Genomic DNA, 19,263 nt, shown 5'->3' with positions numbered 1-19,263 from the left:
GAGAATTGCCTATTATGAAAATTACAGGCTTTGAAATTTACCATGTACATATTTTACTTGTGTATGCATGACTGTTGATGTCCTAGATATACACGCATTAACTTTTTTCAAGTCATTATGATAATATCCAAGAAGATGTAGACTTAAAAGAATATAAAGCCAAGTACATGACACAAACCCTACAATTTAAAGGACAGATGGAGGAAGAAACTTACCAAATAAACTGAACAACAAGAAGAGAAAGAAAAAAAAATACAATAGGAAAAATTGTTTCATGGAAATGAAGGGATGAGATTATGTCAAGAATAAAGTAAAACATCAAACTATTAAGTGAAGTGAAGTCACTCAGTCATGTCCGACTCTTTGTGACCCCATGAACTATGGCTTACCACGCTCCTCCATCCATGGGATTTTCCAGGGAAGAATACTAGAGTGGGTTGCCATTTCCTTCTCCAGAGGATCTTCCCAACCCAGGGATCGAACCTGAGTCTCCTGCATTGTAGGCAGTCGCTTTACTGTCTCAGCCACCAGGGAAGTTTTTAACAGTGATCTATTTATTTGTTTCCAAGTTTTCTAAAATAAACATTATTTTTGAATTTAAACAATGAATTATTTTCCAAAGCAAGCACTGAACAACATGTGTGATGAGACAGAGAGGACACATAAAACAAGGCCTCTAGCATGGCTGCAATATCTGGTGACCCAAAGACACTGGTGAACTTAATTGTCACTGAAAGAATTATAAGGGCAGAAAGAGATCATGGTAAACCAAGAGAACAGAGCTAAGGGAATAGGGGCACAAGTATAGTTTATGCTTTCAAAATATTAGAAGGGAACACACATCAAGAAGTTTTTTAGGGGTTTTTTTGTTTGTTTTTTTACAGATCAGCAGGCTATAACATGCTTACGAGCTGCGAGAACAGAGCCAGTAGAGAGGAAGCATATTAAAAGCAGATGAATAGCTACAGGTTGGAGAAACATGGGGCAGTGGTTTAGAGAGAGACAAAAGTGGGAGTCAGTGGGGGCAGGGTGGACAGGAGATGGGATTAAGGGTGGGTGGGAAGAAAGGGCTGAAGTAAAGAGTCCAAATTTTTAAAAATCACATTCACCTTCAGAGGATGCTAGGGTACCAATATATTGCTTGGAAAATAACTAATAAAGGCAAAGAATTTTTTAAAATGAGGATGTCGAGGTAAGCAGAAGCTTCCTATGATAGCCACAAAATGTATTAGAATGATACTATTTAAATGTCTGTAATAATTGAGAAACATTCACTTTTTAAACTTCAGTGAAAAAAAGGACACAAAGTTACATAATGGTATGATATGTGTGTGTATATATATGGTAGGTATTAATAAAATAAGAGAAAATTGGGGGATTTTTCTTTTCTTCTTTATACTCTTCCTTCCAACTCTTTATGCACAGAACACACGAAAAATGCATTTTTTTTTTGAAGAAAGCAATCACTGCATCTTAACATAAATATAATGCTACTAAAGAAATAAAAACTTCCATTGAGCTTTAATAGGTATGTAATTTGTTTAAAAGATAGTAACAAATCTATGGGAAATAAAGAACTCCAGGAATAAAAGCAAGTTGACTTTTAGTTATAGTATCCATTACAAACAATTTTAGACTCAGAGATGTAGTAATGAAGTGATCCTCAAGCTTATGTAGTCTAAAACTTTCCTCTTGCAGAATAGAAAAATGAAATCCAAGAAGGTAAAATAACCCATCCAAGGTCGCAAAGTTTGCTACTGGCAAATGTGACCCAGGTATTCTGACTTCCAGGTGAGCATGTATCAATTCTTATTGATTAAAAAAAAAATCACTTTTTTCTAGTGCACCACATGTGAATTACTTCTGGCTGGCATCAACCTAATTAAGATCATTGTTCCAAAGTTGATCCTTAAAAGGACTCAGGAAAAATAAGCCCTATGTGATAAAAGCTTATGCATTCGTGAGGTGTCAATTCACAATAACATCTCTAAACTCAGAACAAAGTATGGAAATAAGCGAAAATAATCTAATTTACACGTTACTGTGAACACCAAATCAAATTTACCAACTTGAAAAAAAGCTGTACTCATCCTAAACCTCCCCCAGTCTGAACTTAGATACCAAAGAAAAACTTCAGTACTTTGGCATTGTAATAAATTGCTCGTTATCACCCTAAGAATCAGTTATTAATCTAGAAGAAACAAACTCGTGCTGAATCTTCAAACGACATTAACTACACAGGAATGTTGATTCCTGTGGGTTCTCAAATTTAAATTGCCTCAGGCACCAAGTTACATACTAGAAGATAAACGTGGCAATCATTTTTAATATTTAAGGAGAGTATTTAGAATTCACAGCCTTAAAAAATCAAATTTGAAATTAATATCAATATATTGCTCACACTCAGGACACACACTATACATTTTCAGCTAGATCTAAAACTATGGCCCCCAAATAAACCTTTGCTCTTAAATCAAGTATTAAACAAATGCTGAGGCCACTTAATCTAGGTACTATCTTTCTATCTCCTCTGTTACTACCATGATCTGAGTTAACACCAACACGGGTAAGTTCAGAGCAGATAAAGGTTTAAGACTCATGTTTGGGATTTTGCACTCAAATTTGCACAGTGGACCACCTCAAAAAGATTACTTTATTGATCAAAAATTATCTACAGCAACTGTAGAGATTATCCCACACATTATCTCTGTGATGAACAGAGAAAAGATTAAGAAGTATGTCTTAAGTTCAGTGGCTTTAATGAAAATAAAAAGAACCTTTTAGCCAACACAAGTCATATACAATGATAAAAGAAATGCTGAGGGAAGATTAAAAGAGAGAGAACTCAGTTCCCTAATGTTGTATATAGTTTCTTTCAGGTTAATTCAAGCTATAAAGGATGTACTGTTGAAATTAATCTAGTTTGCACGACTAATCTCATCCTGGTAAGAGCTCTTAGTTTATCACAGTGCTCTCTGCAATCTGACATTTTTCTCCACTTGTTAGCCTATTGTCCATTCCATCTTTCAGGAATTCAACACTACATGGAATCCAACACTACATAGCACTCCTTCATTATTTTCATAACAAGACAAGGAAACATATCTCCAAGCTCCAGTCACTCACCAGAACACTCTCTCTATACAGACATAAAAACCCCAATAACTGGAACAATGGGAATCTCTACTTTTGGTCCAGTGAATTTCCAAAAGCAGTAATTCTCATTTAGGTGAGAGGATCAAAATTTGTTGGAAAATACCTTAAAACTACTGATGAGTGACAAAGTACCTGTAGATTACATTCCCCCAACTTTGTACTCTTTTCTTTCCTCACTCTTCTCTTAAAGCATCACTGTTTCAGGAACCTCAACTGTTGATGAGTATATTTGGGTTATGGCAGAACAAAGACTTAAAACAATGCTAAGAGAGTAACATAACCAGGTGTCCCTAGCCTCCAGATAGCTAAAAACCCCACATGGAACAATTTACAGTTCCCTGGGTCAAATGAGAAAGCAATGTTGTTGGGGTGAATTTAATCTAGGATGACAGCAAAAAAGAATTCCATGTCAATTATCAGAAAGACACATCTTCAAAGATATAAGCATCGAGGGAGGAGCCAAGATGGCGGAGGAATAGGATGGAGAGACCACTTTCTCTCCTACAAATTCATCGAAAGAACATTTGAACGCTGAGCAAATTTCACAAAACAACTTCTGATGCTAGCAGAGGACATCAGGCGCCCAGAAAAGCAGCCCATTGTCTTCGAAGGGAGGTAGGACAAAATATAAACGATAATAAGGGAGTCAAAAGAGCTACGGACGGAGACCCGTCCCGGGAAGGGAGTCTTAATAGAGGAAGTTTCCAATCACCAGGAAACCCTCTCACTGGCGGGACTGGGGGAAGTTTTCGGCATTCTAACTGGGAGGAAAAATTAAACAAGGCCCACAGATTACGTGCCTAAAAGCAACTCCCAGCAGAAAAGTACCCCAGACGCCCGTACCCGCCAGCAACAAGCGGGGCGGAATGGAGAGGAGCGGGCGGCATTGCTTAGGGTAAGGACCGGCCTGAAGACCCTGAGAGCAATCGGAGGGAGCTTTTTTAAACTGTGGGATAGCAAGGGACAAAATTAACTGGCCTGAACACACTGCCGGTGGTTCGCAAAACAAAGGGACTGAGAATCTCCAGAGAAGAGCCGGCCCATCCCCGCTGGAGGTAGGAGGCAGGGGGGAGGGGAAAAGGGCAAACTTAGCCCCTGAGAAGCCACCCCCTCCCACACTGCAAACAGGCCTCCGGGTTCTAGCTAAAGTCTTCCTGAGACCCGACTGGCGGTGCGTGCTGGGGCCGCGGAGGGAAAAAGCGCGCCGTACCCGGGGAGAGTGCGCCCAAGCCTCTGGCTGCCTGAACCTCTCAGGCCGGGGAAGGCACAAAACGCAGGAGCAACCGAATCTGCGCTTTTGTGGAGTACTCGAAAACTGGAACCGCACTCAACGCAGGGCCCGCTCCATATAGAGCAGCCGGGAGCCTGAGCAGTGTAGACGGCGAAAGCACAGACACCCGTGAGCGGGGCAAACCCAGTGTGGCCGGAACATGGTGAGTGCTATCCACACAGCGGTATCTGTCTGAAGCGCCCCGCCCTCCCCATAGCAGGACTGAACTGAACTAGAGAACCTAAATGGGAGATCACCTCCGCCCGCCTGTGTCAGGGCGGAGATTGGACACCAAAGAGACAGCAAACAGGAGCCAAATAAACGAAGGGAACCGCTTCAGAAAGGACCGGTGCAACAGATTAAAATCCCTGAAGGTAACACCGACTACACGGGAAGGGGCCTACAGATATCGAGAAGTGTAAGCTGGAAAGAGGAGCTATCTAAAATTGAACTGATCCTACGCTGACCCCAACAACTCCAGAGAAATTCCTAGATAAATATGTACATATATTTTTTTTAATTTAAAAAAAAATTTTTTTTCTTTTTTTTTTCTTTTTTCTCTTTTATTTTCTTTTATAATTCCCTATTACTCCCCCATTATTCCTCAACTTTCATTTTCATATATTTTTACAATTTTTTTAATTAGGGAAAAAAATTTTTCTTTCTTTTTTTTTCTTTTTCTTGTTTTTCTCTCCTATTTCCTTTTAAAGTCCTCTAATACTCCTCTATTATTCCTTAACTTTCATTTTCATTTCACTATAACCTTGCCAAAAAAAAAGAGAGAGAGAAACCCTATTTTTAAACCGAACTTCATATACAGTTCTAAATTTTTTGTGTGTTTTTGTTTTTGTTTTTAAATATTGTATTTCAAAGAGCCTAACCTCTACACTAGATTTTCAATCTTTGTTTTTCAGTAGTATGTGATATAAATTTTGGACATTTAAGAATCCAATATTCAGTTCCCATTTCTATTCAGGAGTGTGGTGATACTCTCCCACTTTTGACTCTGTTTTCTACCTCAGAACACCTCTATTTCCTCCATTCCCCTTCTCTTCCCAATCCAACTCTGTGAATCTTTGTGGGTGTCTGGGCTACGGAGAACACTTTGGGAACAGATAACTGTGTAGATCTGTCTCTCTCCTTGTGAGTCCCCCTTTTCTCCTCCTGCTCACCTCTATCTCCTTCCTCCCTCTCCTATTCTTCATGTAACTCTGTGAACCTCTCTGGTTGTCTCTCACGGTGGAGAATCTTTTCACCATAAACCTAGAAGTTTTATTATCAGTGCTGTATAGTTGGAGAAGTCTTGAGACTATTGGAAGAATAAAACTGAAATCCAGAGGCAGGAGACTTGAGCCCAAAACCTGAGAAAACCAGAAAACTCCTGACTACACGGAACATTAAGGAATAAGAGACCATCCAAAAGCTTTCATACCTACACCAAAACCAACCACCACCCAAGAGCCAATAAGCTCCAGTACAAGACATACCACGCAAATTCTTTAGCAACGCAGGAACATAGACCTGAGTGTCAACATACAGGCTCTCCAAAGTCACACCTAACACAGAGACCCATCGCAAAACTCATTACTGGACACTCCATTGCACTCCAGAGAGAAGAAATCCAATTCCATGCACCAGAACGCTGACACAAGCTTCCCTAACCAGGAAACCTTGACAAACCAATCGTCCAACCCCACCCACTGGGTGAAACCTCCACAATAAAAAGGAACCTCAGACCACAAGAATACAGAAAGCCCAGTGTTTAGATAGACACAGCAATCTAAACAAGATGAAAAGGCAGAGAAATACCCAACAGGTAAAGGAACATGAAAAAAGCCCACCAAGTCAAACAAAAGAGGAGGAAATAGGGAATCTACCTGAAAAGGAATTTAGAATAATGATAATAAAAATGATCCAAAATCTTGAAAACAAAATGGAGTTACAAATAAATAGCCTGGAGACAAAGATTGAGAAGATGCAAGAAAGGTTTAACAAGGACCTAGAAGAAATTTTTAAAAGTCAATTAAAAATTAATAATGAAATAAATGAGATCAAAAACTCTGGAGGGAACCATGAGTAGAATAACAGAGACAGAAGATAGGATAAGTGAGTTAGAAGATAACATGGTGGAAATAAATGAAGCAGAGAAGAAAAAAGAATCAAAAGAAATGAGGACAACCTCAGGGACCTCTGGGACCTCTGGGACAATGTGAAACACCCCAACATTCGAATCATAGGAGTCCCAGAAGAAGAAGACAAAAAGAAAGGCCATGAGAAGTTACTCGAGGAGATAATAGCTGAAAACTTCCCTAAAATGGGAAAGGAAGTAGCCACCCAAGTCCAAGAAACCCAGAGAATCCCAAACAGGATAAACCCAAGGCGAAACACCCCAAGACACATATTAATCAAATTAACACAGATCAAACACAAAGAACAAATATTAAAAGCAGCAAGGGAGAAACAACAAATAACACACAAAGGGATTCCCATAAGGATAACAGCTGATCTATCAATAGAAACCCTTCAGGCCAGAAGGGAATGGCAGGACATACTTAAAGTAATGAAAGAGAATAACCTACAACCTAGATTACTCTACCCAGCAAGGATCTCATTCAGATATGAAGGAGAACTCAAAAGCTTTACAGACAAGCAAAAGCTGAGAGAATTCAGCACCACCAAACCAGCTCTTCAACAAATACTAAAGGATCTTCTCTAGACAGGAAACACAGAAAGGTGGTATAAACGTGAACCCCAAACAACAAAATAAATGGCAACGGGACCATACCTATCAATAATTACCTTAACTGTAAATGGGTTGGATGCCTCAACCAAAAGACAAAGGCTGGCTGAATGGATACAAAAGCAAGACCCCTATATATGCTGTCTACAAGAGACCCACCTCAAAACAAGGGACACATACAGACTAAAAGTGAAGGGCTGGAAAAAAATATTCCACGCAAACGGAGACCAAAAGAAAGCAGGAGTCACAATACTCAGATAAAATAGACTTTCACATTAAGTCTGTGAAAAGAGACAAAGATGGACACTACATAATGATCAAAGGATCAATCCAAGAAGAAGATATAACAATTGTAAATATATATGTACCCAACATAGGAGCACTGCAATATGTAAGGCAAACACTAATGAGTATGAAAGAGGAAATTAATAGTAACACAATAATAGTAGGAGACTTTAATACCCCACTCACAACTATGGATAGATCAACTAAACAGAAAATGAACAAGGAAACACAAACTTTAAAGGACACAATGGACCAGCTAGACCTAACTGACATCTATAGGACGTTTCACCCCAAAACAATCAACTTCACCTTTTTCTCAAGTGCACACGGAACCTTCTCCAGAATAGATCACATCCTGGGCCATAAATCTAGTCTTGGTAAATTCAAAAAGATTGAAATCATTCCAGTCATCTTTTCTGACCACAATGCAGTAAGATTAGATCTCAATTACAGGAAAAAAAATCATTAAAAATTCAAACATATGGAGGCTAAACAACACGCTTCTGAATAACCAACAAATCATAGAAGAAATCAAAAAAGAAATCAAAATATGCATAGAAATGAATGAAAATGAAAACACAACAACCCAAAACCTATGGGACACTGTAAAAGCAGTGCTAAGGGGAAGATTCATAGCATTACAGGCCTACCTCAAGAAACGAGAAAAAAGTCAAATAAATAACCTAACTCTACACCTAAAGCAAATAGAGAAGGAAGAAATGAAGAACCCCAGGGTTAGTAGAAGGAAAGAAATCTTAAAAATTAGGGCAGAAATAAATGCAAAAGAAACTAAAGAGATCATAGCAAAAATTAACAAAGCTAAAAGCTGGTTTTTTGAAAAAATAAACAAAATTGACAAACCATTAGCAAGACTCATTAAGAAACAAAGGGAGAAGAACCAAATTAACAAAATTAGAAGTGAAAATAGAGAGATCACAACAGACAACACTGAAATACAAAGGATCATAAGAGACTACTACCAGCAGCTCTATGCCAATAAAATGGACAACTTGGAAGAAATGGACAAGTTCTTAGAGAAGTATAACTTTCCAAAACTGAACCAGGAAGAAATAGAAGATCTTAACAAACCCATCACAAGCAAGGAAATCGAAACTGTAATCAGAAATCTTCCAGCAAACAAAAGCCCAGGACCAGATGGCTTCACAGCTGAATTCTACCAAAAATTTAGAGAAGAGCTAACACCTATCTTACTCAAACTCTTCCAGAAAATTGCAGAAGAAGGTAAACTTCCAAACTCATTCTATGAGGCCACCATCACCCTAATTCCAAAACCAGACAAAGATGCCACAAAAAAAGAAAACTACAGGCCAATATCACTGATGAACATAGATGCAAAAATCCTTAACAAAATTCTAGCAAACAGAATCCAACAACATATTAAAAAAATCATTCATCATGACCAAGTGGGCTTTATCCCAGGAATGCAAGGATTCTTTAATATCCGCAAGTCAATCAATGTAATACACCACATTAACAAGTTGAAAGATAAAAACCATATGATTATCTCAATAGATGCAGAAAAAGCCTTTGACAAAATTCAACATCCATTTATGATTAAAACTCTCCAGAAAGCAGGAATAGAAGGAACATACCTCAACATAATAAAAGCTATATATGACAAAACCACAGCAAGCATCACCCTCAATGGTGAAAAATTGAAAGCATTTCCCCTGAAATCAGGAACAAGACAAGGGTGCCCACTCTCACCACTACTATTCAACATAGTTTTGGAAGTGTTGGCCACAGCAATCAGGGCAGAAAAAGAAGTAAAAGGAATCCAGATAGGAAAAGAAGAAGTGAAACTCTCTCTGTTTGCAGATGACATGATCCTCTACATAGAAAACCCTAAAGACTCTACCAGAAAATTACTAGAGCTAATCAATGAATACAGTAAAGTTGCAGGATATAAAATGAACACACAGAAATCTCTTGCATTCCTATACACTAACAATGAGAAAACAGAAAGAGAAATTAAGGAAACAATACCATTCACCACTGCAACAAAAAGAATAAAATACTTAGGAGTATATCTACCTAAAGAAACAAAAGACCTATACATAGAAAACTATAAAACACTGATGAAAGAAATCAAAGAGGACACAAACAGATGGAGAAATATACCGTGTTCATGGATTGGAAGAATCAATATTGTCAAAATGGCTATACTACCCAAAGCAATCTATAGATTCAATGCAATCCCCATCAAACTACCAACGGTATTTTTCACAGACTAGAACAAATAATTTCACAATTTGTATGGAAATACAAAAAACCTCGAATAGCCAAAGTAATCCTGAGAAAGAAGAATGGAACTGAAGGAATCAATCTGCCTGACTTCAGACTATACTACAAAGCCACAGTCATCAAGACAGTATGGTACTGGCACAAAGACAGAAATATAGATCAATGGAACAGAATAGAAAGCCCAGAGATAAATCCACGAACCTATGGTCACCTTATCTTCGACAAGGGAGGCAAGGATATACAATGGAAAAAAGATAACCTCTTTAACAAGTGGTGCTGGGAAAACTGGTCAACCACCTGTAAAAGAATGAAACTAGAACACTTTCTAACACCATACACAAAAATAAACTCAAAATGGATTAAAGATCTAAATGTAAGACCAGAAACTATAAAACTCCTAGAGGAGAACATAGGCAAAACACTCTCCAACATAAATCACAGCAGGATCCTCTATGACCCACCTCCAAGAATATTGGAAATAAAAGCAAAAATAAACAAATGGGACCTAATGAAACTTAAAAGCTTTTGCACAACAAAGGAAACTATAAGCAAGGTGAAAAGACAGCCCTCAAGATTGGGAGAAAATAATAGCAAATGAAGCAACAGACAAAGGATTAATCTCAAAAATATACAAGCAACTCCTGCAGCTCAACTCCAGAAAAATAAATGACCCAATCAAAAAACGGGCCAAAGAACTCAACAGACATTTCTCCAAGGAAGACATACAGATGGCACAAAAACACATAAAAAGATGCTCAACATCACTCATTATCAGAGAAATGCAAATCAAAACCACAATGAGGTACCATTATACTCCAGTCAGGATGGCTGCTATCCAAAAGTCTACAAGCAATAAATGCTGGAGAGGATGTGGAGAAAAGGGAACCCTCTTACACTGTTGGTGGGAATGCAAATTAGTACAGCCACTATGGAAAACAGTGTGGAGATTTCTTAAAAAGCTGGAAATAGAACTGCCATATGACCCAGCAATCCCACTTCTGGGCATACACACCAAGGAAACCAGATCTGAAAGAGACACGTGCACCCCAATGTTCATCGCAGCACTGTTTATAATAGCCAGGACATGGAAGCAACCCAGATGCCCATCAGCAGACAAATGGATGAGGAAGCTGTGATACATATACACCATGGAATATTACTCAGCCATTAAAAAGAATTCATTTGAATCAGTTCTAATGAGATGGATGAAACTAGAGCCCATTATACAGAGTGAAGTAAGCCAGAAAGATAAAGACCATTACAGTATACTAACACATATATATGGAATTTAGAAAGATGGTAACGATAACCCTATATACAAAACAGAAAAAGAGACTCAGGTGTATAGAACAGACTTGTGGACTCTGGGAGAAGGCGAAGGTGGGATGTTTCAAGAGAACAGCATTGAAACATGTATATTATCTAGGGTGAAACAGATAACCAGCCCAGGTTGGGTGCATGAGACAAGTGCTCGGGCCTGGTGCACTGGGAAGACCCAGAGGGATCGGGTGGAGAGGGAGGTGGGAGGGGGGACCGGGATGGGGAATACATGTAAATCCATGGCTAATTCATTTCAATGTATGACAAAAACTACTGTAATGATGTAAAGTAATTAGCCTCCAACTAATAAAAATAAATGGAAAAAAAAAAGATATAAGCATCCAAACTATAAAATACCACTATAGCTTTTTCCCCATTCATAATTCACCCCATGCTGCTTTCATACCCCACCACCACAATTTTAAGGAACTGTTTAAGACAAAAAACCCCTGAAGCTCCTAGGGAAACTGTAGACTTTAAGAGGCAATAAGAAGCTTCAAAAATGTAGGGAAAATGCTCAGCTTCCTCTTACCCTCCATGAAAATATATACCTTTACTCTGCCTGAAATTTCTGTTTCTTGAAAATCTACCTATTAATTTGGATTAATAAAAGTGTTTTCCTGCTTACATAATAGGTGCTAATAAATAGTAATTTTTAGCATTTAAAATCTGAATGTCAAATATTTATACAGTTCAAAAAGTAAAAATCAAGAAGATATCCATTATGAAGATTCCCAATCCTACTTTGCTTCCTATCTATCCAGTTCCTACTACATTTATTAGTTTCTTATCTTTCCAGACTTTCCTTGTGCAAATTAATGCAAACTATAGTTATTTCCCAGGACATCTTGATGAGGGGAGCTGGGGGCCAAGCTGAGAAAGACTGGTGGGTGCAATGGCAGAGAACCTGCTCTGTCTCTCAGTGGCTTTCTCAAAATGGCCATAGTTCTCAGACAGCAAAAATTTGTACATCTATTAAACACAAATCAGACTCCTGAACCCTGGCTCCATTCTGGCTAGGGCTCTGGTGTCCCTACCTGGCCTGTGTGAGGGGGAACGCTCTGCCACTCTGTTAGAAAAGAAAGCCCCATCCACCATTTCTTAAGAGCTGGCCAAGTGTAACAAGCTGTACTTTAACTAAGTAGAGCCACACCTAATGAAATATCAAAGTCCAGAGAATGTGCCTCCAGGCTTTGCTTTAATCTGGGGGTGATGGGGAGGTATGTGTACATGTGAACAGACTGCCATCTTCAAAGCGGTTTCACGTTTACAGATAATTTAAGCAGATGGTACAGGGAGCTCCCATATAGCCACTCTTTCCCCTACTCAGTTTCCCCTATCATTAACATCATGCACTAACATTGCAACTGAGGAACCAATAGTGACATACTATTTTTAACTGAAGTCCACAGTTTACATCAGGGCCCACTCTTCCTGTTGTACATTCTACTGGCTTCGACAGCTATATATTGACATAGGGCTTCCCTGGTGGCTCAGACAGTAAAGAATCTGCTTGCAATGTAGGAGACCCAGGTTCGATCCCGGGGTTGGGAAGATTCCCTGGAGAAGAGAATGGCTACCCACTCCAGTATTCTTGCCTGGAGAATTCCATGAACAGAGCAGCCTGGTAGACTACAGTCCTTGGAGTTGCAAATGAGTCAGACATGACTGAGCAACTAACACTATATATGTACTATAATGACATAACCACTATTATAGTACAAACAGTTTCACTGCCCTAAAAACCTCATGCTCCCTTTCTCCATCCCTCCAAATCTTTTCACTTACTGTCTTTAGAGTTTTGCCTTTTTCAAAATGTCATATAATTGAAATCATTTAGTATATAGTTTTTCTTCAAACTGGCTTCTTTCATTAAGCAATATGAACTTAAGGTTTAGCCATGTCTTTTTGTAGCTTGATAGCTCACTTCTTTCTATTACTGAATAATATTCCATTGTATGGTTTGCTGAAATCTGCTTATCCATTCACCATTCACTTTTTTTTTTTAACATGATGGATTTATTTGGATGTATTCTGCCATTTTTTTTTTCCTTTTTTTTTTTGGTTATGCTGCACACCATGTGGAAACCTTAATTCCCCTACCAGGGATTGAACCCATGTTCCCTTGCATGCACTGGAAGCATGGAGTCTTAACCACTGGACTACCAGAGAAGTCCCCTTCATTTTTTAAGAAATGAAACTGAGGAACCATAAAGTAAGGTGAGCAATTCAAGGTCACAGAACTAATCAGTAGCTCAGCTGGAGTTAACCCTCTCTCTCACTCTTCCACAAACAAAACTCAGCTCCCACACTTCTATGCTGCTGTTCTTTCCACTATATCAAGTTGTTTTTTTTTTTTTTTTTTTTAAGGCAAGAGAAGATCTTATTTATTAGCTTTTTCCAGTCAGCAGTCTCCAAATTGCCTTTGTTTCTTTTTGGCAGGTTGTTTAAGTGGTTTGAAATTGATGCCCTACTGGAATAAAGCTAAACAGCTAAGCAACCAGGGCAGGAATGCCCAGAGAGAGCAGCCAGCTGCCCTATGCCTGAAAGGGAACAGGGGCTTTACCTGCAGGCCCGGGATGTTCAGGAGAGGAACTGGGAAGCCATAAGAACACCCTCAACCCCACTGGAGGGACAGCTCGGCTGCCTGAAAGCTGTGATGTCCTCTGCTCTCGGCTTCCTATGGCTGAGGACTTTCAGAGGGTACTCAAGATGCTACTCTCTTGCATATTCCGCAAACTAACAGCAATTTTAAAACAGAATATAAAGTGTCTTGATTGGGTTCTTACAAATGATATTTTTAGCATAATACTGGCCAAAGAAAAAAGAACTAATTTACAATGTGTAAATGTCAAAAACTCTTCAGAGAAAGTGAGCAAAAACAGGGAAAGGAAAAGGAGAGATATGTGTAAATTCAAGACAGGAAGTTTCAAAAGTTTACAAAAAGAGTAAGAGAAAAAGTATGTTCTGATAGCTATAGTCTCTGGAAATAACTAGGTATGAAACCCAAAAGAAGGACAAAAACCTGCCTTTGAGTGCTCTTCTCTTTCTTCTGTCTACTCAGGTCCTTCCAGGTCCTGCTCACCCCCCGCCCCCAGAGCTTCCTTCTTGTATCCCGACTCCTCTTTCAAACTCTCTGTACTTGACATTTATTTGTGGACTTCTCTGCCTCCCAATTCAATTCCAGGGCCTGAGACTGCAGGGCCCTTGTCACACATATCTTGGTTTCCCCACAATACCTCTAAACAGTGCCTCCTGCAAAGCAGATAATAAATAAATATGTATTAGTTAAGTCGAAGAAGCCAACTAGAAAGTAGTGTTTTTAAGGGGAGAGGAAATTATAGTAGTATAAAGGATACAAAATCTGAGCACAGTAAGTTGTATTAATAACCAAATCAATCTAAATCAATTGTGTAACAAGTAGTATCAAAGGCACAGTCACCTGAAATTGCAAAAATAGCACAGTACCTGCAGGAGACTTTCTATGGCATGAAAGCCTCGAATTAAATTCAGAGCAGCACATAAAAGACTAAGGATAAATGCCACAATCCCTGAAAGAGTTGCTGGTTCCAGTCTCTGATGAGCTGAAAAATAAAAGAAATGATCAGAAATGAACATCAATACCTCACATCAATACCTATACTTACATAAAACGAAATTCACTGCTCAATTTAAATGGATCAAATATTGGTGAATCTTCATAAAATTATTTAATAAGATACCTTACAAATTAAATATTTTTTAAAATGCAAAATGTCTGATATAACAGCTTCATTCCCTTGAACTCAAGTTAACTTTTTTCCTACATTTTTAACAAAGATACCTAATTTGCATTTGGGGTACATAGTGCTAAGGAGTTGTCACATTTGCCAGTAAACCATATAGGAAAAAATCTTATTGCCTAAATATGTCTACCATTTACAAGTAGCTGCAAATATGTATATTTTTTTAGCTGCAAATATTTGCTAAGGTGATTTTGCTCAAAAATTCACTGCATAATTCCTATTTTTTCTGAAAATGTTTAGAAAACATTTTAAAGGACAAACATAGCTTGCTTTTAAGCAAAGCTCTTCCTTATTTGGTTTCCAGGGCTATAAATACCACAGGATATATGTGAAAGCTCATCTATAACCACTGATCTGAACTCTACAATAGAATGGACTCTTACAGTTATGAGGTTCCTGGTCTCTGAAGACCACTTGAAGGTAAAACAACAGTTGATGAAGTGACCAGTTTATTTTACAAACACATGCCCTATCCATTGGGGCTTCACAGTGTAACACATTTAGATATACAATAGCTTCCCTTCATCATCCTGCAGTTAACAAAATTAACTATAGAGTCTAAATGAAAGCACAAAATTAAATACATAATCATCTAGACCTCAAAAGGGAGAGAGAGGGAAAAAGAGGACAACAGAACTATATTTAGATCATTTTATTTTAAATCACTGAAGTGTAAAAGCCCTAACAATGAAGTTAATGAGGTAGAACATTAATATAAAGGCTTAAATCTCTGCAACTTATATTCAGCCATTACAGCAGAAAAGTGTCCCTAAATAATTCATAAAAACACAAAAACCCACATGTCACGAAAAAAAGTTATTCCTCAAATTCAGTAGAAATCCAAATATAGGATATATTTTCTTAAATTTCTTCTGTGCCAAAGCTAACTGCTTGTTCTCCCAGTTAATTTCCTTGAGATTAATATGAAAGCAAAAACTAAATGTCTTTGTAAAGTATTAGTACCAAATTTTCTATCACTAGAGAAAAAAATCGCACAACTTAAGAATCTATCCAATGGTCTACCAATTAGTCCTGTTCTGCATCCCTCCCTCCATCCTTCCCCACTCCCTCTGGGTAGTAAGGGGGAACTGACCTCCAAGTAAAAAAGAAATCCTTAGCAAGGACCTCAAGCACAAAGCCACCTGATAACTAAACAGACTACAGAAATAACACTTCTAAAGTATACAAGTTTATCTTACCAAAAAACCAAATAGTAATCTATACTATAATTAAGAACCAAGGCTTTTGTGGTCAAGTAAGGAATGGCCACTCTTGAACGAAAAAATATTACCATTTTAATGTGTTGATCAATACCTATTTAAGAAATAAATAATAATATTTACCAAGTTTCTAGCATTTGCCTCTTAGGCCCTTGGAGCACTCTCTTTATAATGACAGTATACAATTTAAAACTTATTTCAAATGACTAGAAACATTTTTAAAGGCATGAAAGCCTCCTTTAACAAGCACAAGGCACAAATTATGCTGAAGGACAGGCTGGTAAGGCGCCAAATCACTGCAAGAAAGAAAATCTCAAGTGGAGATTCCCCTACTCCCACCCCATCCCCTTCCTAAGACCTGTGGGAACACTTACTAAGAAAAACTACATCTGCACAGAATGTGAGGCTGACACTTTGTAAGGACACTTTCTCATTTTAATGAACTGAATGAGATATTTAATCACATTTCAATGAATTATATTACATATTTTTTTATTTTATAAAACAGATTTTAGATGAATTATCCACAAATGCTTACTTCACACTTCAATTTGGCACCATGATAGGTACTATTAGGTATAAAGCAGGTTTGGAACAGTAAGAAATGAAGAAATGAGAGGTAATGTAGAAAATAATAGTTTTGTTTAATTCAAAATAACACTACCAGGTCACTTTTTATTTTTTTAGCTATTATTGTCTTCTACTATGATTTTTTTTTAGATTAGTCTCCTTGAGCCCAGTAATTGCATTTTCACGTCAAAATTAAAATTTTAATGTGCCAACAATTAATGGAAAGTTTTAAAAAATTCCTAAAGAAATAAGAGCAAATCCCTTGGAACAAAAGGGCTATTGCTTATAGTGAATATTTATATTTATTCAGCATACATTTTGGGGCGTGATTCTGAGTAAGATGCCGTGCGTTACAGGATTTAAAAAAATGAATTACCCAATCTGCCTGCAAGGCACTTCTAGTCTTCTACAGTGAAATGGACAGATAGCTCATGGAAGTAATAAGCATTCTAAATTAAAAGAGTTAGGGAATTCTGAAGAGGAAAGATAACTAGGGGAAAGATGGTGACACCAGAGTGGTAAGAGAACCAAGGCAGGTCTTTAAAGATGGTTAAAACTTAGACACATACAAATGGGAAGAACTGTACTCCATGCATAGAAAAGAACATTAGGAGCCTGGAGATGAAAATGGGAGAACCAAATTATAACAGCATCAACAAAAACCACTGCCACTACTAATTCTAATCCTTCTAATAGTGGCTGCTCTCAACATACCAGGCACCAAGTGCTTCATATATACGATCTCATTCTATCCTTCCAAGAATTCAATGCAGTACACACTACAGTTGTTGAAGCTTTTTCTGACAGGAAACTATGGTTTCGGGAGATTGAGAAATTTGCCCAAACTGAATAAAGGAACTGGGATTTAAATTTAGGGGGGTCTTCCCAGGTGGCACAGTGGTTAAGATGCAAGAGACCTGGGTTTGATCCTTGGGTTGGGAAGATTCCCTGAAGTAGGAAATGGCAACCCACTCCAATATTCTTGCCTGGAAAATTCCATGGATAGAGAAGACTGGCAGGCTACAGTCCATGGGACTGCAAAGAGTCAGACACAACTGAGTGACTGGGCACACACTCAGCCTGACTCTAGAATTCATGCTCTTCACCACTTTGTTATTGGGCACTGCTACTGGCTTTGTTTTGCTCAAAAAGATGTTTGTAAAAGTAGAAGAAATTAGGTCAGAAAGGGAGGCTGAAACAAATTAACAGTCTGAAATATGAGGCTAAAAATTATGAACACACTCAACAACAGGGAAACATGGAAGAGCAAGATTGATGATTAAAGCTGTTCTTAAAGAATATTAACCTGTAAATGGGTTGTAGAGATTAAAAGGAGAGAGAGAGATAAATAATAGTTTCTTAGTACCTTCTCACTAGGGATACACAGTCCCATTTATCCTTCAAAACAGTGTACTTCATGAGGTAGGAATGACTAACTTCTTTGTGTTTGAATTTTCTCACCTACAAATTGAGGTTAAATAATTTGCTCTAAGATGGCTAGTAAGTTCCATCTTCACAATCAGCAGTTGGGTCTGAAAATCCCATGCTTTTTCTACAACTCTGCATTAAGAAATTCATGAGTGAGTCATTATAAGATATTGACTGAATTTAGGGCCTGAATTAGGATAGAGAAGTAGAAATGGAGAAGAAGAAAGAGGTGAGAGAGATTAGAGAGTCTTAAATTATTAGACTTAGCAACTAACTAGATGTGGGAAACAAAAAGGAAAAAAAATTAAGGAAAATGCCAAGCTTTGGAGTGCAGGTATTAGAAAGATAAGGGTACTATTAACAGATCCAGTGGAAGAAACTCAGGTTTGATTGAGAATGGAGACATTTTAAACATATCAAACTTGAAGTGATGGTGAGATATGTTTAATAAGCAACTGAAGAATGCAAGAACGGTGAGCTGGAAAAACAGATGAAGTCTGCATCTGATGGGAAGGGTTTGGATGAGATTACACTGAAGGAAGTGAGCCAACAGCAAATCCTTGGTAAACACTACCTTTACAGAAAGGAAGAGGAGGCAAGGAAGACAGATGTAGAACAGACAGAAGAGGAGGGAGCAACAGAAGCTCAGGAAGGGGAGACCATCAAGAAGATGTGGCTTACAATGCCTGTAAACAGGCCAAAGACAATCTGAACTGAAAAAGAAAAAAGATTAGATTTACCGACTAAGATACTTCAGAAAGTATTCAATGGTTTAAGAAGAGTGACTGAAGGCAAGATTCAGACTGCAAGAAGTTAAATAACTAGTAAAGGTAAAAGACAGAAGCAGTAAGTGAACACTTCTGCAGTTACAGGAGAGGAAAACAGGACGACAGCCTGCCAGATACAATAGGATTGAAAAATAATTATTTTTCCCCAGTAATGGGGTGGAGGAAGGAGACTTTAACACATTTACAGGTGGAACAACAAATTCAGTGAAGAAGAAATAGAAGAATCAAGAGAAAGGAAAAATAACTGGTGAAACAGAGTACCAGAAGAGTCATAGTGAGTATTCAAAAAGATGGTACCATTCTAACCTCAAACCTCATCATAATACCATGTCTATGCTGAGTCAAAGACAAAGTTCAAAAAGGTGCAGTCATTCAATGATGTCCAAAACACCTGGAGACACAGGTTTTAAAACGCAGAGAAATTTCAGGTCAGTTC

At 38.0% G+C, this 19,263-nt stretch overlaps 1 protein-coding gene across 2 annotated transcripts in view; it reads right to left on the bottom strand.

Annotated features, from left to right (window-relative positions):
* The window catches only part of SEC22A (SEC22 homolog A, vesicle trafficking protein), a 94,360-nt gene that overhangs the window by 17,234 nt on the left and 57,863 nt on the right, over window positions 1–19,263 (bottom strand). For both annotated transcript variants that reach the window (XM_020901170.2, XM_020901172.2), the window contains one exon: window positions 14,505–14,620. In XM_020901170.2, coding sequence (XP_020756829.1) covers window positions 14,505–14,620 — 116 coding nt within the window. The remainder of the gene's footprint in view (window positions 1–14,504; window positions 14,621–19,263) is intronic.

The sequence above is a fragment of the Odocoileus virginianus genome, chromosome 4 (assembly GCF_023699985.2).
Source record: "Odocoileus virginianus isolate 20LAN1187 ecotype Illinois chromosome 4, Ovbor_1.2, whole genome shotgun sequence".
In the NCBI taxonomy this organism is placed as follows: Eukaryota; Metazoa; Chordata; class Mammalia; order Artiodactyla; family Cervidae; genus Odocoileus; species Odocoileus virginianus.
Note: the sequence above shows the minus strand (reverse complement) of the source record. Positions and strands in the feature narration are given on the sequence as shown.